This window comes from Ailuropoda melanoleuca, chromosome 3 (genome assembly GCF_002007445.2).
Source record: "Ailuropoda melanoleuca isolate Jingjing chromosome 3, ASM200744v2, whole genome shotgun sequence".
NCBI lineage: Eukaryota > Metazoa > Chordata > Mammalia > Carnivora > Ursidae > Ailuropoda > Ailuropoda melanoleuca.
The window spans coordinates 134,183,868-134,209,967 of NC_048220.1; the positions used below are offsets into that span (position 1 = coordinate 134,183,868).

The 26,100-nt window shown below is 43.5% G+C and overlaps 1 protein-coding gene across 2 annotated transcripts in view; it reads left to right on the forward strand.

Annotated features, from left to right (window-relative positions):
* The window catches only part of RETREG1 (reticulophagy regulator 1), a 137,265-nt gene that overhangs the window by 30,404 nt on the left and 80,761 nt on the right, over window positions 1-26,100 (forward strand). For both annotated transcript variants that reach the window (XM_034657075.1, XM_011231441.3), the window contains exons 2-3: window positions 1,266-1,372; window positions 7,339-7,369. In XM_034657075.1, the coding sequence (XP_034512966.1) occupies window positions 1,266-1,372; window positions 7,339-7,369 (138 nt within the window). The remainder of the gene's footprint in view (window positions 1-1,265; window positions 1,373-7,338; window positions 7,370-26,100) is intronic.

Genomic DNA, 26,100 nt, shown 5'->3' on the forward strand with positions numbered 1-26,100 from the left:
TCTGTAGATGTTGTATCCTCCAACTGGAACAGCCTCTGTTTTCCTCTGAATTACATCCATCCTGCCCGGCCGAGTTCAAGGGCCACTTCTATAAAGTCTTCCCTGATTAGTGAGCTAATCATTCCTCCTTCTTTGCTTCTCTTTGTTCTTTGCTCATGTTTTATTAGAGTACCTAAGACTCATTGTCTTGGATTTTGTTAGCTTGGCCTGTGTTCCTCTCTGATGAGGAAATAAGTTCCTGGAAAACAGGGTTCTTTCTTTGTAGTATGTGTTCTTCTCTATAAAGCTTGCATGCCTTGCAACTAGTATTAAATGACAGAGACATTAAGTTAGTGTTTCTGTGATTATGATACATCAAAATTAATATTAATTGGCAGTTTGGCTAATTAGCTTGTATAAAACAGGCTTCACCCTCGACATGAAGCCTCAGAGCTTGTGACTTATTAGCCATTCCATTCCTTTATCGCCCAATTATAAAAAAGTACAGCAGTGTTCATGTGCTATGCATGGTAAAGAATTCATTCTTTCCCTCTGGAGAGGAAGAGGCTGGATAGAACAAGGGGTAGTGATCTTAAAGAGAAGAGGCTAGCACCTTGGATCCTTAATTGCTATTTTTGAGAGATTGGAGGGAGGGGGTGATAGTTAAATAAATGCGGCATAAAAGCAGCACCTAGGGGACAGCGAGTCAGAGCACCTGCAGGAGCTGCTCTGCATGTTGGAAAACCCTGCCACTCTGCCCTTCTAGGGCCTCGTGATTTGGTTGCAGGTCAATTCCACTCTCCATCTATTAGCAGACTGATATTTGGGCCACACCCAGCATAGCAAATCCTCTGCCCAAATTAGAGGTTACAGCAGAAAGCCCAGCACAAGAGCATACGTGGCTCAAGCGCTTTTATTTTGCTGACTTTGATGCCCATGAAATCACTTTGATGTGGTCTCATTGGAGTGATTCTGAAAACTGAAATTTGGATTGTTTCTATGGTGGAAACTAAACCTAATTTTTTTTTCTTCGTTTGAGAGAGGGTGTGTGAGAGAGAAAGCAAGAATAGGAGTAGGGGGAGGGGCAGAGAGAGAAGCAGACTGACCATGAAGGGGCGGGGGATGGGGGGTAGGGATGATCCCAGAATCCTGCGATCAGGACCTGAGCCGAAGGCAGGCGCTTAACCGACTGAGCCACTCACGTGTCCTGAAAGTAAACCTAATTTTAAAAAGAGGATAAAAATCCTCACATTGAAATAATGATTTGTCTGTTTTTACTGTTACAGGTTCCTTGCACTGACTCCATGGAGAGTGTATCACCTGATTTCTGTCATGATACTTGGGCGCGTTATTATGCAAATAATAAAGGATATGGTTTTGTCTAGAGCTAGAGGTAAGAAAACTGAGAATTCATTTTTATGGTATGTAGTTTTCTAGACCCTGCATGTCTGATCTTTGTGTAGGCATATTAACCAAGTAGTTTTAAAAGAGAACAAAATAACGATTATGTAGGCATTGACTTTGGTATTATTAATGCTTATAGAATATTTATTTATTGGTAAATATTTATTTAACACTTATTATTTACTTACCTGGTGTTTTCCCTAGTCATAGCTACTGCTCCTGGGCAAAAAGGTTTGTGTGTGCTGGTTTCTCTTTGGCTCTAAGGGTTACTTAAATATCATTTTGATATGTAAGTAGGCTGCAGCGTGGGTAACAGTGAAATATTTATTACATCCCACATGACAAAACTTGGACCACTGGAAGATGGCCTTTTTTATATAAAAACTTTCTCTGCCTCAGTGAAGAAAAAACAATTCAGGGCTTAACAAGTAATAGTTTGGGTGCCTGGCTGTCTCAGTCAGTAGAGGTATGACTCTTCATCTCAGGCTCGTGAGTTCAACTCCCATGTTGGGGGTAGAGATGACTTAAAACAAAAAACAAGTAACAAGCAAATTTTAACAAATGAGTTCTTGATGATGAAAAATGAACTAATCTTAAGCATTGTTTAGAAGGGAGAAATTGAATTACTTTTGAAATTTGCTCAAGGTGTTTTCTGGGTCATTTGTATTATGAATCTGAGTCAAGCTTTCCTGCACTTGGAGAGGACTTTTCTGCCAGCGTTTGAACTCGTTTTTTGTGAATGAGCAAAACTCCCTCCTTGGAATAATTGAGCCCTGGGGACCTCAATGTGGTAAGATGGATTGGATCAAAAAACAGCGAAGGGGAGAAGGTTACAGTGAGACATTTGATTTCATGAAGTGTAACCCCCACACGGAGGGATGATGTTGGATGGGGTCCATATGGATCAGTGTGTATAGAGACTTCCCAGAGCTCTTGCCCTGGCAGGGATCCTGAGACCTGCCTGGTGGGAAGCACCCTCGTTCTCCCGAAAGGCAGCTCTGAGACGGGGAATAGAAGCTGCTAACGATTCCCCATCACCACGTTCTACAGGGTGCTTTAGCTCCGGTTTATCTCTTAAGTCTTTACAGTTCGTAGAGTAAATCCTGTGCAAACCATTTTCATAAGGATGGTTTTACATTGCTGTGTTTCAAGGTTTGAAGGAAATTCCTTCAATCTAGTGATCTGGGAAGGTGACAAAAAACTTGTTAATTTGAAGAATTTACGAGAGGAGTTAATCTACTGGAATGGGGCAGGACCAAACTGGAGGCTTGACCTGCCCCCCATGCATTCGTGGGCAGTTACTGCTTTTCGTGAATCCGTAGATGACGATTATGTTCTTACATGCATTGCTCCCTCTCTCCCCTCCCTCCTGCCCCATCTTTTTCTGTTTCAGAGAACAGTCACACGGCTCCCTAACTTTTATTTTTAAAATTTATGTATTTATTTGAGAGAGAGAGAACACAAGCAGGGTGAGGGGCAGAGGGAGAGGGAGAATCTTCAAACAGACTCCCCGCTGAGCATGGAGCCCGACACGGAGCTCGATCCCAGGACCCTGAGATCATGACCTGAGCCGAAATCAGGAGTCAGATGCTTAACCGGCTGAGCCACCAACTCCCTAACTTTTAACGCTCTCCGTCTCCTGCCCCAGTATTTTCTGTTCACCACAGATGTATGAGGCTGCCTAGAGGTGGGGCATCTCACCCCGTGGGGTTTTGCACAGGGCCTGTCCAATCCACGCACGANTCCACGCACGGCGATCCCGTTTCTGCCCTGATGCATAATGGGTAGAGGAGAGCCCATTTTTCTCCACTAGACTTTGTAACATTTCACCTTCCAGGACCCTTCTCAGGGGAATCTTCAAAGAAAAGAACTGCTTAAAAATTCTGTCAGCAGCCATTTCAGATGAGCACCTTGGTCGATGGAGTGTTGCCTCAAATTGGGTCCCATCTGGGCACACGTCATAAAGGAACAGACGAGCACAGAAGGCAAGGACAGAGCTGGAAAACTTTGCAACTGCTCTTTTCTCACTCTTGGTGGCTCACGCAGAGGTCGTTCTCAGCCTTGACTCATTGGCTTGTTTTTCTTGCAAATGTGGGACTTTCATGTTCCTAAAGGGTGGGGAACTTCTGCTTACAAAGGTTCAGTCCTTTACAAAACTAAGCCAGGAGAGTTGGCAGAATACGAGCCTAAAGGGTCTAGTCCTTGAGCTCATTCTCTCCACTTCCCAGCCGTGAAGGGCACCTGTCATAGACTGTGTTAGTGTCCTGGGGCAGTGGTAACAAATCGTCCCCAGCATGGTGGCTCAGAACTACAGAAGTTTCTTCTGTCACTGTTCTGGAGGCCAGCAGTGCAATATCAGTACCGTGGGGCCAGAATCAAGGTTGCCGGCAGGGCCATGACCCTCTGGAGGTTCGAGGGAAGCATCCCTTGCCCTCCCAGCCTCGGGTGGTTGCTTGGTGTATTGGCTCGCAGCCTCATCACTCCACTCCCTGCCTCGGTGCTCACAGCCCCTTCCCCTCTTCCCTCCCCGTCAGCTCTCCCCCTGCCTCCCTCTTACAGGGATACTTGTGATTGCATTTGGGGCCCAGCCTGGATAACCCAGGACAGTCTCCCACCTCCTGATCCTTGACTGAATCCCATATGGCACCTCCCTTTTTCCATATAAAGTAAGATTTTGCAGGGTTCGGGGCAGAAAGGCCTGCCGTCACTCAGTCACCTTATGCCATGAAATGGCAGAAACCGACCCACAATCATGCCGCTGTGTGAGGGTGGTGTAAGAGCGTCAAATAGAAGTACCTCGGGTGCAGTGAACCTCTGCGCTGTTCAGCGCTGATGGGGAATCTGAACAACGGGGGGTTTGTTCGCTCATCGGGCGATCTGTGTGGAGCGCCTTTCTGTGCAGGGCTCAGTGCAGGGCTTCCAGAGGCTTCCAGACACGCCCCCGGCCTCCCTGCCCCGGGGGAGCTCTCACGGCCCATACTGTAGTGCAGGCATTTGTCCCAGGCCAAGCTTTCTGTCAGGGTTTTAACGGGGTGGCTTTGCTCTGAATACAGCATTTCTACTGCATGAAGAGAAAAGGAGAATCGGGATTAAAGGCTGTGCTTTCCCAGCGCCCCTCAGCCTATGACCGAAGGAACACTGGTGCCGGCTCCGGCCTCCTTCAGTGGAGTCTTTGGAGACAAAGGCGCATTTGAGCCCTGCACATAGTTGGCAGGAGACTGTCTCTGCAGACTTCTCAGCCCAGGGCCCTGCTGTGATGAATGGGTCTCTGGGAGGCTTCCAAGTTTGCGCCAGATGCAGTGATGGAAACTCCATGGCTTCCACCAGACCTGCCAGCCACTTGGGCTGGACGCGTTGGCGCTGCAGCAGCCGCTGGGAAAGCAGGAGCGAGGCCTCAGGCTCACGGGGCTCTTCTCCCCCCTCCCTTGTCGAGGTCTCCAAACTCCTATTACCAAGAATTTTGTTGTATTCCTCCTCTTCCCGCATGGCTATCTTTTTTCCTTCAAGATTTTATTTATTTGAGAGAGAGAGAGAGAGAGAGAGTGTGTGCAAAGGAGAGCGAGAGCATGCGTGGGGCGTGGGGAGAGGAAGAAGCAGGCCCCCCACTGAGCAGGGAGCCTGATGCGGGGCTCAAAGCCAGGACCCTGAGATCATGACCTGAGCTAAAGGCAGATGCTTCAGTGACGGAGCCACCCAAACGTCCCCCACATTGTTGTCTTTAATGCCATCTTAGATGCTTCCTATGAAGTAGGTGAGCCCAAGGATGGAGATCCTTTCAGGTGATTAATCTCTGCGGAACCTGCCAGAGCCCGCGTGTCTGTTACGAGTCAGCAGCATGAGCCGCCTCTAGCCGTGGTGCGTTTCTCGCTCCCTGCTCCTGGTGCCTACCTTGAGTGCACCCTTCCTCTTCATCCGGGCCCGGGGGGACTTTTCTGCAGCCATAGGCTGTTCCTCGATCGCCTCCCCCTTCCTTTCATTCCAGAAGAGGCCAGAATTTCCACCCCCTTACTATCCTATTCGAGTACCGCCCTGTGTGGTGGGCGGAGGGCTCATCGGGTCCCCACATGGCCACCGGTGGAGCATTTCCACCTCTCTCTCTTTATACCCTTCTTCCTGCGAAATCTGCACTGCCCATTTCTGCCATGGTCTGCCAGCCCCTCGCTCCTGGGGAACCCGCTCTCCGCTTTCAGTTAAGTGCTGCCCTGCCCAGCCTCTTCCCACTGCGCTGCCCCCCAGCCCCGCACAGCCCCACCTGCTCTGTGCTCCGTGGCTGCAGTGCTCCTGTCCTTGCCATTCTAAATGTCCTGTTCCCTTAGCCAGCAACCATACTCCTTTTCCTCACTTTTAATGACAGACCAAACAAGCAAACACCCCATGGTGTTATCTGCTTTCTCCACTCTTGGATCCAGTGTTAGCAGAGAAATGTCATATGACAGGTGGGTGGGAAGCGCTCGACTTTATCCCACTCTCCAACTTCAGCTTGAGGCCTCACTAGTGCTCAGAATTCCTTGGATTCTTTTGAATTCTTTATTTGCTTTGTTTGACATGCCATCTAACCCCAAATGTATACCGTCTAACCCCAAAAGCTTGTAGGGATTATAAAAAATGAGACTCTTTTAAGAAGGTGTAGTAGAACAACAGGATATAGGTGACTGTAACTGAGTGACACGTTCATCTCTGGGCTTACCAGCAGCCAAGGTGAAAAGGGAAGTCAGACCAACTGAACAATTCTAATAGTCTGATGAAAGAATACAAGCAAGTTTGAGAAACTTTTTTTTTCCCCTGGGGACTCAATTTTAAGAATTTATTACATAGATCTTTTTTTTTTGTAAAGATTTTTATTTATTTATTTATTCAACAGAGATAGAGACAGCCAGCGAGAGAGGGAGCACAAGCAGGGGGAGTGGGAGGAAGAAGCAGGCTCATTGAGGAGGAGCCTGATGTGGGGCTCGATCCCATAACGCCGGGATCACGCCCTGAGCCGAAGGCAGATGCTTAACCGCTGTGCCACCCAGGCGCCCCTACATAGATCTTTGATAGGGGTTACTACAGAACAAAATGGACAACATTGTTGGCATTCGTTTGATGGGAAAGTACAGAAACTGTCTCATGGCCATTTCGCTTAATGCACCCCACTAAAGCCGGTAGCCGGGAGTATAATATTAAGTTACAGTGCAGTGAAGAAAGCAAGAGCATCGAGGAAGCAAATGATTGATCTAAGTGTACATTTTTTTCTGTTGATTTCATTTGAGCCTAGATAAAAGCTTGAAACACCTAAAGAATGGATAGATAAAAAATCTCCTTCAAGCAACAGTTGTCTTAGTTATCTTGTTGGTACCGTTTCAGAGCCCACCTTAAATGCCACCTCGGTTATGGGTGCTTCCCCGAGCAGCCCTATTTTCTCTCTTCCCTGAACCCTCATAGTTTGGGCTTTTTGTGTAGTTCCTACACCACCTACCTCGGTTCGTATGTACTTTAGTGCCTGCCAGGACTGCCCCACTGAACAGTCAGGTCCCTGAGGCAGGACCACGTGTGATGTAGGGCTCTATCTCTCAAGGCACCTGTCCGAGTGTTTTGCATGTAGTAGGATCTCAAATGTTCATGGACTAATCACCCGAATTTGTTATGGTACAGGAGGTATACGCTGAATGGTTTGATAATTCCTAGAGTTTCAATATCTAAGCATTTCATTTTTTAAAGATTTAGTGATTTATTTGAGAGAGAGCATGCATGTGCACGAGCCTGGGGGAGGGGCAGAAGGAGAGGGAACGTAGACTCCCTGCTGAGCAGGGAGTCCGATGTGGGACTTGATCAGGTCCTGGGATCATGACCTGAGCCACCCAGGCGCCCCTGAGCATGTCATGTTAAAGAGCTCAGGATATTTCTAAGTTGAGAAATGCCTCAAGAGAAAAACACCTCCATTAATGTTTTGCTTTTTGCCTCTCCTTATTACAGGTGCACAGTTGTGGAGAAGCCTCAGTGAAAGGTAAGGAAATAGGTTTTTTTTTTCGATGTTATCACTAACAAGAGGGTAGGTGACGGAAGCTCCAAGATGTCCAGCGGATTCAAATCCATCAGTGGTTCTCTCCTTCTTTAAAATTGACTTTCTGTTATAGAACAGTTGAGATTTACAGAAAATTGAGAAGATAGGACAGAGTTTCCATATACAGATAGCATGTCCCCTACCTTTTTTCTCTTCATATAGTAATATTACATTACTGCCTCACATTGTCACAATTAATGAGCCCATTGTCAAGATCTCCTTCTTAGCCAGAAGTCCGTGCTATGTGCAGATTTCCCTAGTTCTCGCCTGATGTCCTTTTTTTGTTCTAGGATCCCACCCAGGATCCCACAATGCATTTCACAGACATAACTCCTTAGGCTCCCCTTTCGGCTATGACGGTTTCTCAGACTTTTCTTATTTTTGTTGACCTCGACAGTTTTGAGGAGTACTAGCCAGGTACATTGTAGGATGTCCCTTTATTAGAATTTGGTGTTTTTCTTATGACTAGACTGCGGTTATGGGTTTGGGGAGGCAGAGCACAGAGTTTAAGTGTCATTGTCATCACGTTGTATTAAGGGTAATTCCCATTGATGTGATTTATCACTTATGGGGTTAACCTTGACCGCCTGGTCAAAGTAATGCTTGTCAGGTTCTCCAAGTTGGTTATTTTAAGCAGGGGAGTCTGCTTGGGAAATCAAATTTAGATCAGAAGGCTGTTGCTAAGAACAGGATCAGAGAGAGTGATTTGAAATTGGTTAACGGTGGTGCCCTTGTGGCATGTAGGCTCCTCTAAGACACAAACCCACCCCTGGCTGGCCTGGCAGTATGGGGCTTGGGTTCTAGTCCTGCCTACCATAGACACACTGGACCTCCTCGGGCAAATGTCTAAGCTTCCTGTTCAAGTGAAGAAATTGAGCTTGCTCCTTAATTTTGGTTAGGGGGATGATGTGACACAGTGAGCTAGTGTAATTTCAAGGGAATTTTAAAAAGCACTTTGTGATTTACTGGTACTTTTTTTGACTGGTGAGGGTATCAATTGCCTGCTTTTCTAGAGCCCTTGCTGTTCAAGCCCTTCTAACCTACCCACAAGTTGCCTGTTTTGAAGCTGTTTGAGTGTTTGGTAATGATTTGGAAAAAATATTAGTGAGCACAGCAGGAGCAAGGAACTCACTTTATCAATGCTGGGTCTGATCGGGAAGTGAGTAGCTCCTTATAATATAGCTTTTTTTAGATTTATAGTATTTCACTACTTTGCTCATGTGCCCCCAAAGAAAGCATGATAATGGAAATAACTTTTTTTTTTTAATTTATTTATTTCAGTGAGATGGAGAGAGAGTGAGCACAGGAGCAGGGGAAGGGGCAGAAGGAGAGGGAGAGAGAATCTCAAGCAGACTCCCTCTAAGTGAGAAGCCTGATGCAGGGGTCAGTCTCATGATCCTGAGATCACACCCTGAGCCAAAACCAAGAGTCAGTTGCTTAACCAACTGTGCCACCCAGGTGCCCCGGAAGTAACCTTTTTAAGGGAGGGTCTCATTCACCTCACAATTACCTAGATATATATTCAGGTACAACATCTTCCATCCTGGTCCCAACCCCACAGCTAATGATCTTGCCAAAGTCACTTCTGTCTTGGCCTCAGTCTTTCTCATCTGCTGATTGAGGAGTTTTCAAATGTAAGGTTCCAGCCCTAAAAAGTCTATAATGCAATTTGAGGGATCTGTGTGTTTGAGACATTGTGATTCATAAGAATATGGATTTGGCCTTTGTCAGCAAGTTTCTGGCAGGGTCACTAAAACCTTTGCAATTTCCTAACTGTTGAGAGAAAGTTGTCTTTTGTTTCATTAATGAGGTGGCTTTTCTACTGCACCTAAGGATGGGGGCTGGTTGGCAAGGGAACCAACCTTGTGATTAGAGGGTTGGAACTTTCAGTCCTGCTCCCCTTCTCTGGGGAAAAGAGAGGGGCTGGAGGTTGAATCAGTCACCAATGGCCAATGATTTAATCAGTTGTGCCTGTGTAATGAAGCCTCCATAAAAACCAAAAGGACAGTGTTTGGAAAGCTTCCAGGTGGGTGGACACGCGATCTATGGGGGAGCAGCACACTTGGGGAGGGCATGTAAGCTCCCCACTCTTTCTCCATACCTTGCCCTATGCTTGCGCTATGCTTCTTTTCCAGCTGGATGTTTCTGAGTTACATCTTTTGTAAGGAACCTGTAATCTACTAAGTAAAATGTTTGAGTTCTGGGAGCTGCTGGAGCCAATTAATGGGACTCAAGGGAGGGGCTTGTTGGAACCTCCAATCTATAGAAGCACAGTGACAGCCTGTGTTGCAATTGGCATCTGAAGTGGGGGAGGGGACAGTCTTGTAGGACTGAACCATAACCTGGGGGTCTGACACTATCTCCAGGTAGATGATGTCAGAATCTAATTGAATTGTAGACCACTCATCTGGTGACCTAGAATTGCTGGGTGGTATGGGGAATGTCCCCCTCCTGCCCCCCCAACCCTGTGTCAGAATTGGGACCAGGATTGTAGCTGGTGATCAGAAGTGGGATCAAAGAATCATTCCCGTTTCTTTAATTTTGTTATCTTTTTACCTTTTGTTTGGCCAGTGACTCTTTCAGAGGGATTTAATCCACAGTAGAAGGGATACTTCCAGTATTTTTTCACTGCAGTTCTTTTTTTGCAAATTTTTATTTAAATTCTAGCTAGTGAACGTATAGTGTGATGTTGGTTTCAGGAGTAGAATTTAGTGATTTATCACTTACATATAAGTGCTCATCAAAACAAGTGCCCTTAATACCCATCACCCATCTAGCCCATGCCCCCCACCCACCTCCCTTAACTCTGTAGTTAAGAGTCTCTTACGATTTTTCCCCTCTCTCTTTTTTAATTTCCCTTCCCCTGTGTTCATCTGTTTTGTTTCTTAAATCCAGGTTTGAGTGAAATCATGATACCAGTCTTTCTCTCACTGCCTTATTTTGCTTGACATAATACCCTCCACCTCCATCCGTGTTGTGGTAAATGGCAAGATTTCATTCTTTCTGATGGCCGAGTTCACCGCAGCTTCTCCCGTGTAATTGTATTCTGTTCTCTATTCATTGTGGAGATGTGAAATTGCAATATTTATTCCTCTACTTTCTTTGATTCGGTGTGTTGCTCACAGTGATTCTTGGTGTCTGGTACTGGGTAGTACTTGTGTTTTGCACGTTGAAAAATCCAAAACTACTTTATTTGAAGGACAAAATACGGTGCTGTGTGAGAGGATCTTCAGAGGCAAAGGCGCTGTTTTGCTCACGTGAGCCATGTGGGATCAGGGTCTTTCCACTTCCCTGGCTGGTTTGTCCTTTCTCAATCTCAGAATGAGCCAGGCCTTCTCTCTGTGGGGCTTTAATTGCTTCATTTAAAGATCATTACATTCACTGTAAAAAGGTGAAGCAAATAATGGACCATTCTGTCTTCATAAAGCCATTGTGAAGCTTTTAAATAAAAAAGGAGCTCCTTGCAAAGGGAACCCTTGTGCACTGATAGTGGGAATGTAAATTTGTGTAGCCGCTGTGCAAAAAAAGGATGGAGATTCCTAAAAACTTAAAAATAGAACTCCCCTATGATCCAGCGAGCCCGCTGCTGGGTATACACCGAAGGAAAGGACATCACTGTCGCAAACTGGTGCCTGCACTTGTGTTTACTGCAGCACTGTTCCCAACAGCCAAGACATGGAGACACCCCAAGTGTCCAGCGGTGGACCAGTGGATACATGGGTACATACATACAATGGAATATTATTTAGCCATACCAAAAGAAGGAAATTCTGCTATTTGTGACAATATGGATGAAGCTGGAGGGCATTATTGCTAAGTGACATAAGTCAGAGAAAGACAAATACTGTATGATCTCACTTACATGTGGCATCTAAAGAAGTTGCTGGTAAAAACAGGAGAGGAGACTGGTAGTTGCCAGGGGCTGGGAGGGGAGGGAAATGAGGAGATGTCGGCCAAAGGGTGGGCATCCACTTGCAGTCATAAGGCCAATGAGTCCTGGGGATCTAAGGTATGGCATGGCCGCTCTGGTTAACAATGTTCTATTATATACTTGCAAGTTGCTAAGAGAGTAGACCTTCTGTGTTGTCACCACCACCCCAACAAAATGGGAGTGAGGGGGAGTATGTGTTACCTCTCTGTGTGAGAGTCATGTCACAATTTACGTGTGTATCAAATGCTCATATTGATACAATATTATATGTCAACTGTGTCTCAGTGAAGCTGGAGAATAAAAAGGATCTCCTTCCTTCTCTATAGTCTGAGGGCTTATTTCACAGACTGTTACTTACTCTTTGGAAAATTTGCTTCTGTCGGCTTAGCTAAGTATTTCCCTCAAAATTTAGCATGAAGATGGTGCTGTTCTCTTACGTACATGTGTAGTTTCTCTGGGCATTTAAAGGCTGTTGATGAAGTTCACTGGGTTATACTGGTGAATAACAATAAAGCCAGCATCTAATTTCTGATGTGGTCATCAGTAATAAAAGTTGGATAATTTTAATCAGATGCTACTCATATATCGATTTTTTTGTACGTGGAAAGTTGATTTTGTGAAATTGTGGTTCACAGTGGGTAAGTTCTGAGAAGGGCTCGTGCATGACCTATTTCTTTAATAAACAGTAAGTCACTAACTCTACAACCTGGACAGGGTAGTACACAGAGCAGTCTGTCAACTGAACCAAATTAACATCTCTTATGGCTCATTCCGAGTATTGAAATGCAACCTGACCCTTAGTGTCCTAAGAGTTTTTTATTTCTGCACGTGACTCTGGCAGCTGACTGAATAAAATCTCGTGTTAACAAAGGAGACATTGTGCACACTGCCTTTTAAAAACATAAAATTGTTTTCATTTTGGCCAGGCTTTATTAAATATAAATTTGACAGAAGTAATTTCACTTGCATATATCCCGATCATTCAAAATTTCTTTACAGACTTCTTCAATACTTGGGTATGTTATAACCAGATGAGCTCTTTTCCTCAAAATTTTCATCAAAAATCTTGTTTTATTGTTTAGTGCCAATGTACAGAAAATACCTTTTTTTTTCGTAGCAACTGAAGAGTTTGGAAATTATAGCTGAGAGCTCTGGGATTTTCTAACAGGTGTCCCTGGAATCTCGAAGCCTCTAGCAGGATGTCCTTCATGGGAATCGGGGAGTGGCTTTCCAGTGATTCATGAGGACATCAGATCTACTTTGCCTTACCTGGAGTTGACTCTTCAGAGGCATAGCAGAGAATTAACAGTCAATGTTTCTAGAGCCAGCAGGGATTAGCAAGAGTTGTGAGCTTTTTGCCTCTATCTTGGTCAAATGGCAGGGTGTCGGCTTCTCTCCGTCTCACTGCTCTCTGGAGAAATAGCTGTGTGGCCCCACTTCATGGGATAAAATGCCCTTCTGCCTTGTCAGCTTCCTGATAACTGCCAGTCAGAGCATTCTCGCTGGTTCTATTCTCTTCTGCGGAAAGGGAGCCAAGANTTTCTGGGGAAAGGGAGCCAAGAATCTTTGGCTGTACAACCCAAGTCCTGAGCTTGCCCCAGATCATATGCCCACAACAAATTGGAGCATTTAAGTCGGGGATGTCTAATTAATTAAATCCTTGAGCACGACATTATGTCTCTGTTAAAAGTGAAAAGTCATCTAGCATTTGCTAAATTGTCTCCTCTGAGGAATAGAATTTAGTGGAAAACTGCATTTTCAGTATTTTTGAATCATCCTTATTCATCAAAATTATATTGACAAGGTGAATTATGAAGTAAAAAGCCTTGCATAGTCACGTGGTATCTTAAAAAGTGTCCTGTCTTTGCTGTTAGGCACAGCAAGGTTTTTTAACTTGTGCATTGAAACTAGTCGACTTTANATCAATATTATATTGACAAGGTGAATTATGAAGTAAAAAGCCTTGCATAGTCACGTGGTATCTTAAAAAGTGTCCTGTCTTTGCTGTTAGGCACAGCAAGGTTTTTTAACTTGTGCATTGAAACTAGTCGACTTTACTAGTTTGAGCATTTTTGAATGCGTCTAAAAGTCACCTTGCAACTTGTATTTTGTAACCTTGTCCTTGTACCTTTGTCATAAGGCATTATATTTGAAAGGTGTATTTTTTTTTTCAATTTAATTTCAGCCAGAACTGTAGACAGGGAACCACATCTCCATGAGTTTTAAAAGAAAGATTTACTGTGAAGGATATATTTGATTGAATTAAATGGGGAAAAAATTATTTACTTTTAGAAAAAATATTCCCTTAAAATCAGAATCTGCTGGATTTTAGCATAAACATACCCGAACTTGAGTAAGTCTTTGGCTGAAGATGTCTGGGCTGGCCTGGGAGAGGAACACTATTCAAATCTTTACCCTGCCAAAATAAAAATCCAAATAGGCTTTTATTGCTTTTTTTTCCCCAAAAAATAATAATTGAGCACTATTCTGTAGTCCTGTACTGCACAATGGAGAGTCAAAGCCCCTTTCTTCCTCTCTGTCGGGAAAGAACAGCCCCATTCAATGAATGATAGATGGCGAGCTCTCAGCCAGAGCTGCTGAGACTTGGTCTGAAAGTTTCTCTAAGTTCCTCATCCGGATTCCAATCTGTTGTATTCATTTTTTAAAGTTGTGCTTTGAAAATTAGACCAGTTTGAAGACAAGTCTGGAACAAAGGACTGTAAGCAGTTTTTGAAGCTAGTGTGGAGGACAGTGATTGGGACTGTAAGCAGTTTTTGAAGCTAGTGTGGAGGACAGTGATTGGGAGAATTCTGCTGCTTCTCTCTTCACCAAGAGTGGTGTACCTCCATAGAAAATTATTGACGGGTTTTTGAAAATGCCTCCTGCTAGACATCTAGGGGCTGTCCTTGTCACTCAGGAGTCTGCAAACTGAAGCGCAGCATGTCTATAGACCGTGAGTTCAAGAGAAAAAGCTTGCCCTGAAATTGACATGGATCCTATCCACCGACCGGTCGGATACATTTCCGGAAGCATTAAAAATAAAACCAAACAGGAAGTGCTTTTCATAGCCCACTGGCTTCGCTGAGAAGGGCAATCAATGATTAGACCTGTTTCTGCCTGCATATTCCTTTCATGAGTAACATAGTCTCCTTAGATCCAAGCAGAGTTATCAGGTCAAAACATGGACAGAAAGCCAGGGATCAGGCTGTCTGGGTCTGGGAGCAGTAGCCCTTAGGTGAGCCCTAAATGACTTAAAACTCAAGTATCCTTAAGTGAAAAGCCCGCAATATTATGTTTTACTATAATTTATAATTTTTTGTTTGATAGTTTTTGACATTCCTTTAAATTAATGTAATTCCATGATAATCTTATTTAATGTGAGTTCCTTCACCCCCACTTAAAAAATTATTTTAGAGCTCCTTTATCTTTGCATAATTAAAAGTGTGTACATCGCCATTTCCCACAGCAGCACCTTGAGTCCTTACAGCCCCTTGATAACAAAGGAAAACTCCGACTCCGATCATTTTCATCCATGTTTCAGTTTCTCTTAACCCCATGCTCATTAGGTTTGACTAGGTCATAGATCCTGAGTTATTGAGGATTTGAAAATGTGGTTCTTTTATAAATGTATTTTAAAAACTAAGCTAGACTAATTAATGTTACCTAATAGCATTCTTGCTTCATTGGATTTAAAAAAACCAGAGAAAGCATGAGTAGCGGTTAACATTTCTTATAACTTACCCTGGCCTATGTTGTGATTATTTGAATATAAATTAAGACTTCAGAGATAATTGGAAGTTTCTGTCTGCCTCTCTTTGTTTCTTTACTTTTTTTTCTTTTCTTCCTTTTTTTTTTTTCCCTGCCTCTGTGTCTTTCTATCTTGGTCTCTCTCTGCCTCTCTTTTTGTCTTTCTCTGTTTTGGTCTTTTTTTTTTTTTTTTCCTCATTCTCATTGTCTTTCTGGTTCTTTTTTTCTATCTCTCCCCCCTTTGTCTTTCTTTCTTTACTGTTCCCAAACGTGGTTATTTATAGTCCTATTTGCCTAGTAGTATTTAAATATCTCCCCCACCCCCGATTTTAAAAGTAATACATGCTATTGAAAACTGAAAATATAGGAAACTTATGAAAAAGAAAACCTAAATCCCTTATAAATCCATCACCCAGAAATTAAACTCCCTTTCAATTTTGCTTGTTTTCTTCCAGTCTTTTCATAAAATTATATATGTCTGTTTGTTCATCATCCCTCCTTTCAACAAACATTTATTGAGTGCCTTTATTGCCAGTTAGAATTTCTAGGCACTTATGGAAGAAGACACAGCGAATTCTGTCCTCATGGAACTCATATTCTAGTGAGTGAGCCAGAAAAATTAATATACCACATAATGTTACATGTGAACCATGTTTAAGGAAACAAAAGCAGAAGAGGAGTTTAGGGGTGTATGGGTGGGCAGGGAAGGCCAGGTTGTAATAAAGTGCCCAGGAAAGGCTTGACTGAAGATTTTGAGCAAATTCTAGGAGGTGAGTTTATGAATCATGTCTGGATAAAGAGGTTTTAGGCAGAGGGGACAGCAAGTGCAAAGGCCCTGAGGCAGGAGCTATATATGAGGGTGATTTTTAAAAAATTTTGTGCTAGTAAGTTTTTTTTTTTAATGCAGTCATAGTAACTGGAATAAATAGAATATTATGCAGTTCATTAAGATCGTGTTATAAAAGAGTATTTAGCAATCTGAAAATTTACCGTTTATGGCTAATTGTGTAAAAAAAAAAAACAAACCAAAAAACTATACGTTTATATAAGTGCAGGAAGGTATTATATACACTGTAATTATATGCTGGTACACATGTGGTATCGCTGTGTGAGGGGAAGCCAGGTGGTTTTTATTTTCTTGATTTTTTTTACCTGTATTACATTTCTCTTTCTGTAACGAACATGGTAGCTTTTATCATGAAGAGAGACCATGAAGGGGGGAGCATCCCATCAGGTGGGATGAGGTGTGTGACTGTGGCTGTTGAAGGTGACACAGGGAAGTCTGCCGTACAGCACGGCTCCCAGTGCCTAACAGCTCTGACTGCAGAGCTGCCACCCAGAGACAGGGTCTGGTTATGAGGAGAGAGCCTGGCATGGCCCCGTCATTGGAAACAGAGGTCAGGGCCGACATCCAAGGAAGCAGCTGGGTTCTAAGGAAGGCTGGAGCCTCAGAAATAAGTCAGAGGCTTTGTGGGGGGTGGGCCTGACCAGACCAAGGGCCACTTGACACTAAGTTTCATAGGATTGGGGTGAAGAAAAGTATTAATGCGTTATTAAGTAATACATGGAAATTATTCATTTCCAAGGTCAGGTGGTGTCCAAGGGGTGGGATAAAATTCTTGAATTCTTCCTTTCTGAGGCTGTGCTGCAGGCCCAAGGCTGAGCCTCCATGTACAAGGGAAGGGCCTCACTGCCTCTTCTCATGACTGAGGCATGCTCCAAGAGCTTTTACTTCAGTAAAATTTGGAAACTCATTGTATATCACCCAGACTAGGATTCACAGCTCTATCCTTATGCTCCAAACTATAGTCTTCAGGCAATTCAAACAAAAATGGAGCTGAAAAGATCTTGTGTTCTCTTCTGCACAACCCAGCCCTGGGTTGGTCCCTCTGTCTAGCTGTCCATCTATCAGTTATCAGTCTATCAATCTACTTACCTATGTGTATTCCTTAATTGTATTTTAATATTTGATATATTGAAGAATATACCATACATGTAAGTTGTAGACATTATAATAAAATGAACACAAATGAGCCTTTCCCCCAGACAGGACGATGCTACTGTCTCTCCCTTACCTTCCTATCCTGCTGCCTCCTCGTGCCAAAGGCAAGAATGATCCTGAATTTTGTGGTCTTCGTTCCATTGCTTTAAAAAAAATGATATATATGTATATGTGTGTACATATGTATTGAAATTACATATACATGTATTCCTAAGATTTTTTTTGAAGTCTATAAAAATGGTACCATATTTATGTATTCTTCTAGAACTAATGTCTTACCACTAAACATTTTTAAAAAGATTAATCCATGTTGCCACGTATAGCTGTGGTTTGTCCTGGGCTGTGGCTGTATAAAAATATTCCACCATGTGACAATACCACAGTTTTTTAAATATGTTGTTTTTTTTTTACTGGACTTTGGGTATTTTCTTTTACCAGACTGTCCACTGCTTCTTTGAGTTTCTGAGTTTACTATATGGCACTACTAAACATCACAAAAAGAAAAAAGGTAAATGCTTAACACATAAAGTGAATAGTTTCTTTGGCAGAATCCTGTATGTTTCAAAGTGTCTGTAAAATCTGTACCAAAACTTGGGCTGAGACCTAGTATATAATGATATTCTGTCCACGTGGTACTGTTCTCGCGCTGGCCGCCACTAGAGGGCGTGGGAGGGAAGGGGCATCCTTGTGTCCCAGAAGCTAAGAATAACGTGGTGGCTGTTGAAACTTGGCCGTGTGGCTGCCCTGTGTTCCGTACTTGCACATTTCAGGGCAAAAACATTTGCGTCGCTCCAGTTTCAGGAAGAAAATCCAGTGAAAGGTTACGTGTGTATGTGTACACGGATATGCATGGATAGATGCCCCTGTTCATTGTTTCCGCTCCTCCTGTGTTAAAATATAAGGGTAAAGAGTAGTGACAGGGATGCATCCATCGGGACAGGACAGACTGGGTAGGGAGGACATTCACATACATTATGCATTATGCGTTCCCCAGAGTCTCCGCCCCTCTCATCTGTCCCTGACTTAGAACTTTCTCCCCTCTTGGACATGAAATGCACAGATTCCTCCCCCCAATCCCCTCACACCCAGATCTAAGTACCCTTGAATAGGGAACCCCAGAAAATTGCTTCATTTGCTCGCGTGGGGAGAGAAGACCTCTTGGTAACGTGGTTGACCGCTAGGCACAAACTGACCTGTAAACCATTGAGGGTGAAGGTCCCTGCTTGGTTGGAAAACATACAGAAGTGGCTGCCAGAGGTTGTCCTCAGGACCTGGGAGTGTTTGTGATAGACCACATGACGCCCTCTTTCCCCATCACTACCAAAGACATCCACCCCCTAATGGCCAGAACTTGTGGGTGACTGTGTTCCTTACACGGCAAAGGAGACTTTGCAGATGTGATTAAGTTAAGGGTCTTTAAGATGGGGAGAGGATCCTGGATGACCCAGCTGGGCCACTGTATTCACAAGGGTCTCTGTAAGAGGGAGAGAGGTGGCCAGAGAGGAGACAGATGCTGTGCCGTTGGCTTTGAGGACAGAGCCCAGGGCCATGAGTCAAGGAATGCAAGCAGCCTCTGAAAAGTGGAAGAGGCCAGGAAACAGATTCTCCCCCCATGCTTCTAGAAACAGTGCGGCCCAGCAGACCGACTTCAGATTCTGATCATCAGAACTGTAGGATGATAAATGTGTGGTTTTCTGCCACCAGTTTCGGTAATTCATTACAGCACAATAGGAAACCGTGTTCCTTGTATGTAAAAGAATTACCTTTGTTAGAAAGCGTTGAGGGTGTGTTTGCCAACTTACATCTCCGTCCACTGAAGAAGTGCAGGGGGACCCTAGTTTGTGGGGGGAAACAAGGAGGCTTGAGGTGCCAGCCAGAGTTGGTTGAGTCAGTGAAGCACCAGACAGGACAGGGAGCCCAGAATGTTCCTACTGGGCAAGTAGCAATAAGAGCTTAGAAAGGGAACACATGGTCAAGATGGTCGAGAAGGGTCTTGAAGACACCATGCTTGGAGGTCAGGGCCAAAGAGTGTTTCAAGGAGGAGGGTGTACATGGTATTCTTTTTTTTTTTTTTTTTTTTAAAAGATTTATTTATTTATTTATTTGACAGGGAGACAGCCAGCGAGAGAGGGAACACAAGCAGGGGGAGTGGGAGAGGAAGAAGCAGGCTCCCAGCGGAAGAGCCCGATGTGGGGCTCGATCCCAGAACTCCGGGATCATGCCCTGAGCTGAAGGCAGACGCTTAACGACTGAGCCACCCAGGTGCCCCTGTACATGGTATTCTAAGGGCACTGAGGAAGGCCACCAGATTGGATAAAAATATGATTGTTTGTGGAGAACTTTAAAANGGTACGTGGTATTCTAAGGGCACTGAGGAAGGCCACCAGATTGGATAAAAATATGATTGTTTGTGGAGAACTTTAAAAATAGTTCCCCATGCTTTTGTTTATACATTTGGAGGAGGAAAGAGACTTTTTGGAATGAAAAACCAGATTAAGGGGCTTACAGATAAAATGAGGGCTAAGAAAATGGAGGTGGGTAGTGTGAACCACATATTTGAAAATACTGGCAGTGGGTGCATGGAGAGAAATGAATCCGTGACGAGGGAAAGCAGCAGTTTGTTTTTTGTTAATTTTTTTTAATTGTGGTAAAAGAGCCATAATTTACCATGAGTGACCTTTAGTACCTTCACTGTGTCCAGCAGCCATCACCACTGTTGAGTTCCAGAATATTTCCTCACCTGAAAATGAAGCCCCATCCGCCTTCCCTCTAGCTCCTGGCCACCACGAGTCTGCTTTCTGTCTCCATGGATTTGCCTTCTTCTAGATTGTTCCCACAAACCATATAACACACGGCCTTGTTGTGTCTGGCTTCTTTCACTCAGCATTATGTTTTTAAGGCTCATTCATTTTGTAGTGGGTGTTAGTCCCTCATTCCTTTTTATGGCTGAAAAATTTCCATTCCTTGGATATACCGCATTTCGCTTGTCTGGTCACCCGTGGATGGGCATTTAGATTGGTTCTGCCTTGGGGCTGCTGCGAAGAGTGAGCTGCTTGGTTTTCTCTTGTTTGGTTTTGTTTTGAGAACAGGGAGGCATGACCCTGTGGGGGAGGGAGAGGTCTGTGGCCGGGCACAACTGCTTCCGTCCAACAGACAGCGCCTCGGGCCTGCCGCCCGGCTGCTGGGGGCCAGTCCGCACTGTCTTGAGGGGGCAGGATTCTGTCTGGGGAGAGAGGGGAACCTGGGCAAGTGGTGGGCTTCGCTCATCGCCCATGAATCCTACAGGAGAATGGAAGGTAGTGTTAGGGAACTGGTCAAATGCCAGATGCCAGCATGGAAGCTGACTTGTAGGCAGCACCCATGCCTCCAGCAGTGAGAGGATTGGTTCTAAAGGAAGAGCCCAAGAGTGTGCCCTTCACTGTCAGTTTAGTCATGCTTCCTTTCTCATTTTTTTTAAAGGAGAGAAAGCATGCAGGAGGAAGGGAAATGAGGGGGGCAATGATGTAAGTATTTAGAGGTACCTGGTAAAGGGAGGCAAAAGTGCATAATATGGTATCCTCATTGGGTAGATTGCACTGCTCGTGTGCTATTTATTAGTTTTTTTGAAAGCTATTCTTACTTGTGCCTGTTTTTAATACCTGAACAACTGGGAGAGAGAACTTATAATCCTGTAGTCATTTGGCTTGGATTCTTAGAGAGTATTTTTAAACGCTAACTTTCAGAGCCATCTAATGTCATTTAAAACACAAGAAGTGCTTCCAGTATTCATTTCTCCTGATCTGCAAGTTTTAGATTTTGAATAGTATTTTTACTTCCACTGAATACACATTTTTTTTTTTTCCAGATCTCTATCTTGATGTTTGCCTAAATTTTTTTGGTCAGTTGTCATTATCTTTATTAAAATGAGTGATGATATTTTCAGTCATGACTCAAGAATCATCTGCTATGGAAAGAAAACTGTCTGAATTCCAAAGCTTATCAAGCTAAACATCCTCAAGTCAGAAATGGATGTGTATTTTGAATAAATTGTGCATTTAAATACTCCCCCCTCCCCCGGAGGCTAAGTTGAAATGAAATCATCTTCCTTTAAAGGGCTTTTCGTGGCTGCACCAGGCTTGGAATATGTAATGAAGACTCAGTAATTGAGAAAATTTTTAAATGAAGATTCAGTAATTGAAAGAAAAGAAACTTATATTTTTAAATTGAGAAATTGATCTGAAACTGATTCGAGGTCAAAACAGGAGTGTCCTAATCTAGGTCCTCATTAAACTGGAATAGAAAAGACTGCCCTTTTCCACAGTCTTGCTTACATATATCTGGGTGATTGAGTTGGACCATTTCTACTTGCCTCATGAAAGGGGGAAGGGATCCTGGTTTGAGGAATTTGGTTGAGCTCTTTGTGTAGGGCACAGGGGACGTTAGAGATCGACTTAGAAGTTTGACTCTGTTCCTTGTTCAAGGCACAAAAGTTCTCAACAGTGAAAGACAACATGGCTGATAACAACTTTTCTCTTGCTGGTTAAAATATGGGATTGATAATAGCAAGAAGGTAGTTAGTTAAAACCTTGGAGAAAACTCTTTCTTTCAGTACTTCCACTGACTTCCGGAATAGAAGAAAAGCTGTTCTCTGCTAAGCAAGTGCTTTCGAGAAGTAGAGAGAGGCCAGTGAAGTTGACGCTGTTGCTTTTACCAGAGTTGAGACTCTGATATTGCGTCTGTGCCCTTGCCTGAGCTCACCACCTAGACTTTGCATGAACTCTTGCCCTGAGATTCTCTTTCTGCCCCTCTCCCCCATTTTGCCCTTTTGAATTTAATAATGAGGGGAAACAGAGGGAATTAATTGATACAATTCATAGGAATGCAGATTTAGAGACCAGGATGAAGCTATAGGTGATCCAAGCCTGGAAAAGATCTTAATGAAACAAAATCATAAAGATAACCTGTCCAGCACTCAGTTCTCAGTCCGGAGGGATTTTTTGCTGGTCCCTTTTGGTTAACTTGTTCTAGCGTCTCATGACTCTCCTTCTTTTTAGATACAAAGAAGAAATGTTCCCTTTCATATTTTTTTTGGACACTCTTTCCTGTCTGTTACCATTGTGATCTGGGACTCCTGAATTACAATAGTTATTTCAAGGGATGTTGTGAATCCTTGGGTGTGGGTCATTGTGGACTGAGCTATTTTCGGGCACATACTACCTTCACTTATATTTTGACACCTTTGAAAGATAACGTGACAGCCACTACCATGGGTCTGACATTGTGGTAAGGTCTGAGAAGAAGTGGGGGTCACATGGCAGGGTCACCTAACATCAAGACAGTATCAAAAGCAGAGTCATTAACCAATCCTGATCACCCTCCCCTCCCCCAACCCTCGAGTCTAATAGTTCCTGACTCCTTATCCATATGATATAGAAGGAGAGAATCCAGACAAAATATAAAAGTGGATCTATATAAAATATTTTTGGTCAAAAAGGCTATAATAACTGTTCTCAAGATCTAAAATTTTTATTAATCAGCAGTCACATGGAGCTAAAGAGAAACAGAATTGATAACAAATATGTCATGATTCCCTGATTGCTATACTTTTCTCTTTATTGAATAAGGACCTATCATGGTCTGGTATTGCTGTGTAACAAGCAAGCATACAGATCTCAGTGGCATACAGTCAGCATTTACTTCTTGCTTATGTATCTGTAGACCAGCTGGGGTTCATCTGGTTTGGGCTGGACATGGCTCCAAGCTTTGAGTGTATCTAAGGCCTGCTCCTCAGTCTTTCAGCCTTGTTGGACTAGAGGCTATCCAAGGCAAATTGTTCTTATGGACAAAGACTGTAGGAGCCTAAAAGGGCAAACCCAATCGTTCATGCACCTTTCAAGCTTCTGCCTGTTAATTTCCAATTGGCCAAAAGAAGTCTTGTGACCAACTCCAAAGCCAAAAAGGGGGAAATACATCCAGTTACTATAGGCCATGGCAAGGGTGTAGACATGTAAACACTACTACAGGGAGTGAAGAATTGGGACTCATAATTTGATCTGGCATTAGGGTTTTTTATTAGGTTAGGATATTTTTCATGTGGTTATATTGGTTTTTATTCTATGTCCAGAATTTTTTTTTTCATTTATGGGATAAAAGCTTCTATGTCCAGTTTCCCTATATATTTCTGAAGATAGCTACTTTAATCACCTTTTCTTAACCTTTAGTATTTTTAGAAGCTTCTTGGGTTTTTGGCCATAATTATTAGTTTTACCCAGCACAGATTTTAAGGAATTGACTCATTATTTTTCTATCTTTCTAAACCAGAACCATTTTAACCACTAATCATTGGAGGATATGAAATTATTGGCAAATTTGACATTATGGTGGCACATCTCTATGTGTGTTCATATATTCAGAGCCGAAGGCCTTTTTTTGTTTGTCTGTTTTACTGTAGAGAGAGAGCGAGCGAGCACACGTGTATCTAAACAGGGTGGGGAGGGACAGGAGAAGGAGAGAGAGAATCTTAAGCAGGCTCCATGCCCAGTGTGGAGCGCAACAGAGGGGTTGATCTCACAACCCTAAGATCACAACCTGAGCCAAAATCAAGAGTGGGACAATTAAGCACCCCTAGAGCTGAAGGGCTTTCTAAAAGCTACTGTTATTATAGGACTGAACACTGAATATATTATATATCTTTATATTTACAAAAGGGTCTCATGATACATATTGAAAGGGGAACTTAGAAGAACCAGGTACATTCTTTGACAAAATCATCCACCTATCTGGAGCCTAAATTAATGTTGCTAAAACAAGCGTTACTGTTTTGGGATCATAAATTCCCATTGTTGGTAACACACCCATGATTATTCAGCAAAGTTAACAGGAGAACCAACTGTGTGCGAGGCTCTGTGAGAGGATGAAAGTGAAGGTGGAATGTATTAAAAATGTCCATGTATTTGGAAGAAACCAGATTCTCCTGTTACGTGTTCAGGAGCTCATTAGCCAGCTATGCTTTGTTGGGATAAAATCTCTTTTATCCCGGGCCTGACTCTGAAATGCTCCATTTGAACTTCTTGTGATATTTGTAAAGGAGTGAAACACTAGGCCAACGCAATTTTTGGGTTATGAATAGAGAAAGGGAGGTGACAGTTCCCATGGTCGCCCTGTAGTGAGATCTCTCATAGAGCTTTGCTTTTTTGAATCCTGCTTAAACTTTGGGGGCATTTTCCCGGTCTGTGTCTTGAGCATGAGTCAATGGCTCCGTTCTTCCAAGATTTAGTAAACACCTGCTGTGTGGAAGGCACTCTGCTGGACATCTAGCATAGGACCTCCTATTATGTCAGGGTTTTATTGTATTTCCCTTGATGTTGGAACAAGGGAGAAGGTGTCAAATGTCAGAGAGGTGGGAGAAGGAAGAAGAGACTTGTACGTTGTCAGGCGTAGTCAAAGCTGTGTCCGTTCACTTTTCAAACGATTCCTAAGAGATTTCATTGCTGTTTGTTCTGCACAAAGAGAGCCTGCGGGCATCAGGATAAAAAGAGCTGGAAGTATTACATCATCAGAAAGCATTTTCATTGGTACATCATGCCTTGAGAGGAGGAAGTCCATGATTATATTTAGATTGATTCTGTTTTGCTTGTGGAAAAGATCATCTTAAGACAATGTAAGAACCAGGAAGAGGCAGGATACTCGAAGGCCACCAGATTTGTTGTGCACACATCAATGAATATTTCAAAATTGGGGTCTGGTATTTCCATGTATATCAGCATCCTATTTTATGTTTTCCCATCAGCTGTAATAATGGTGTCTCATATTTAAATTATAGAAACATCTTTGAGGTAATGTATTGCACCTAGCACTGTACCTCTTTTTTCAAAGGTTGAATGTTTCTTTTTTTTTTTTTTTTAAGATTTATTTATTTATTTTAGAGAGAAAAGGAGAGAGAGAGAGCACGAGAGAGCACGAGCACAGCGGCGGGGGGGCAGAGGGAGAGAGAAAGAATCCTCAAGCAGACTCCACGCTGAGCATGGAGCCAGACACGGGTCTCGATCCCAGGACCCAGAGATCATGACCTGAGCTGAAATCAAGAGTCGGCTGCTTACCCGACTGAGCCACCCAGGTGTCCCCAAAGGTTGAACGTTTCTTTATCAAGAATATGAAATTTCAAGATTTGTGCAGTGAAAAAAAAGGAGTATCCAAAGGAAATCTTCTTTTTAGTGTTTGGTTTTGTTTTACCTTAGGATTTTGGTCGTTGAATCTCCTAGCTTGGTTTCTCATGACCTGTGAAGACTGGACTTGTTTAGATTCTCTTGTTACAGGATACAGGTTTTAGTGCCCCATCCGTGTGTTACGTTTTGTCCTAACCCAGCAGTGCATGTGGTCCAGGACCTTCTCTTGGCCCCCTGCAGTGACTGTGCTCCCCGTGACCCTGGGGAGGCATTGTGGACGGGGAGAACCACGAGTCTCTAGTTTACCTGTCTTTCCAAGGACGCTTCTGTGGTCCCAACAAACAGAAACCCCTCAATCTAGCGTTAATAAGGAAGGAGCTATTATTTGGACCCAGAGTATCACGTGGAAGCTGGAACCAAGAAATGCAAGGAACCAGAGGCTAGAAAGTTACCAGGAACAGAAGCAGCTTTTGAGGGCTCCCCAGGAATCAGGAAGCAGAAGGGGACCTTGAAGTGTGGTGAAGGGCAGTTGAGGAAGTGGGAGGAGCCTGGACGATGGTGCTGATAACCTGTTAATAACCATCATCTATTAGTGCTTAATATTGCCGGGCACTGTGCTGAACGCTTTCAGTGTTACCCAATTTATCTTCATGACAGTTCACGAGGCAGGCAGGCATAGCCCCATTTATGAGACAAGGACACCAAACTTGGGTGAGTAACTTGACCAAAGTGATGGAGGAAAGATTTCCAAGTCCATCCCTCCCCAGAGCCAGCAGGCCGATCCCCATATTCTACAGCATCCTCTGTGAACCAGCTTCCATTTCCTTTTCTAGAACATGACCTCTTAGTA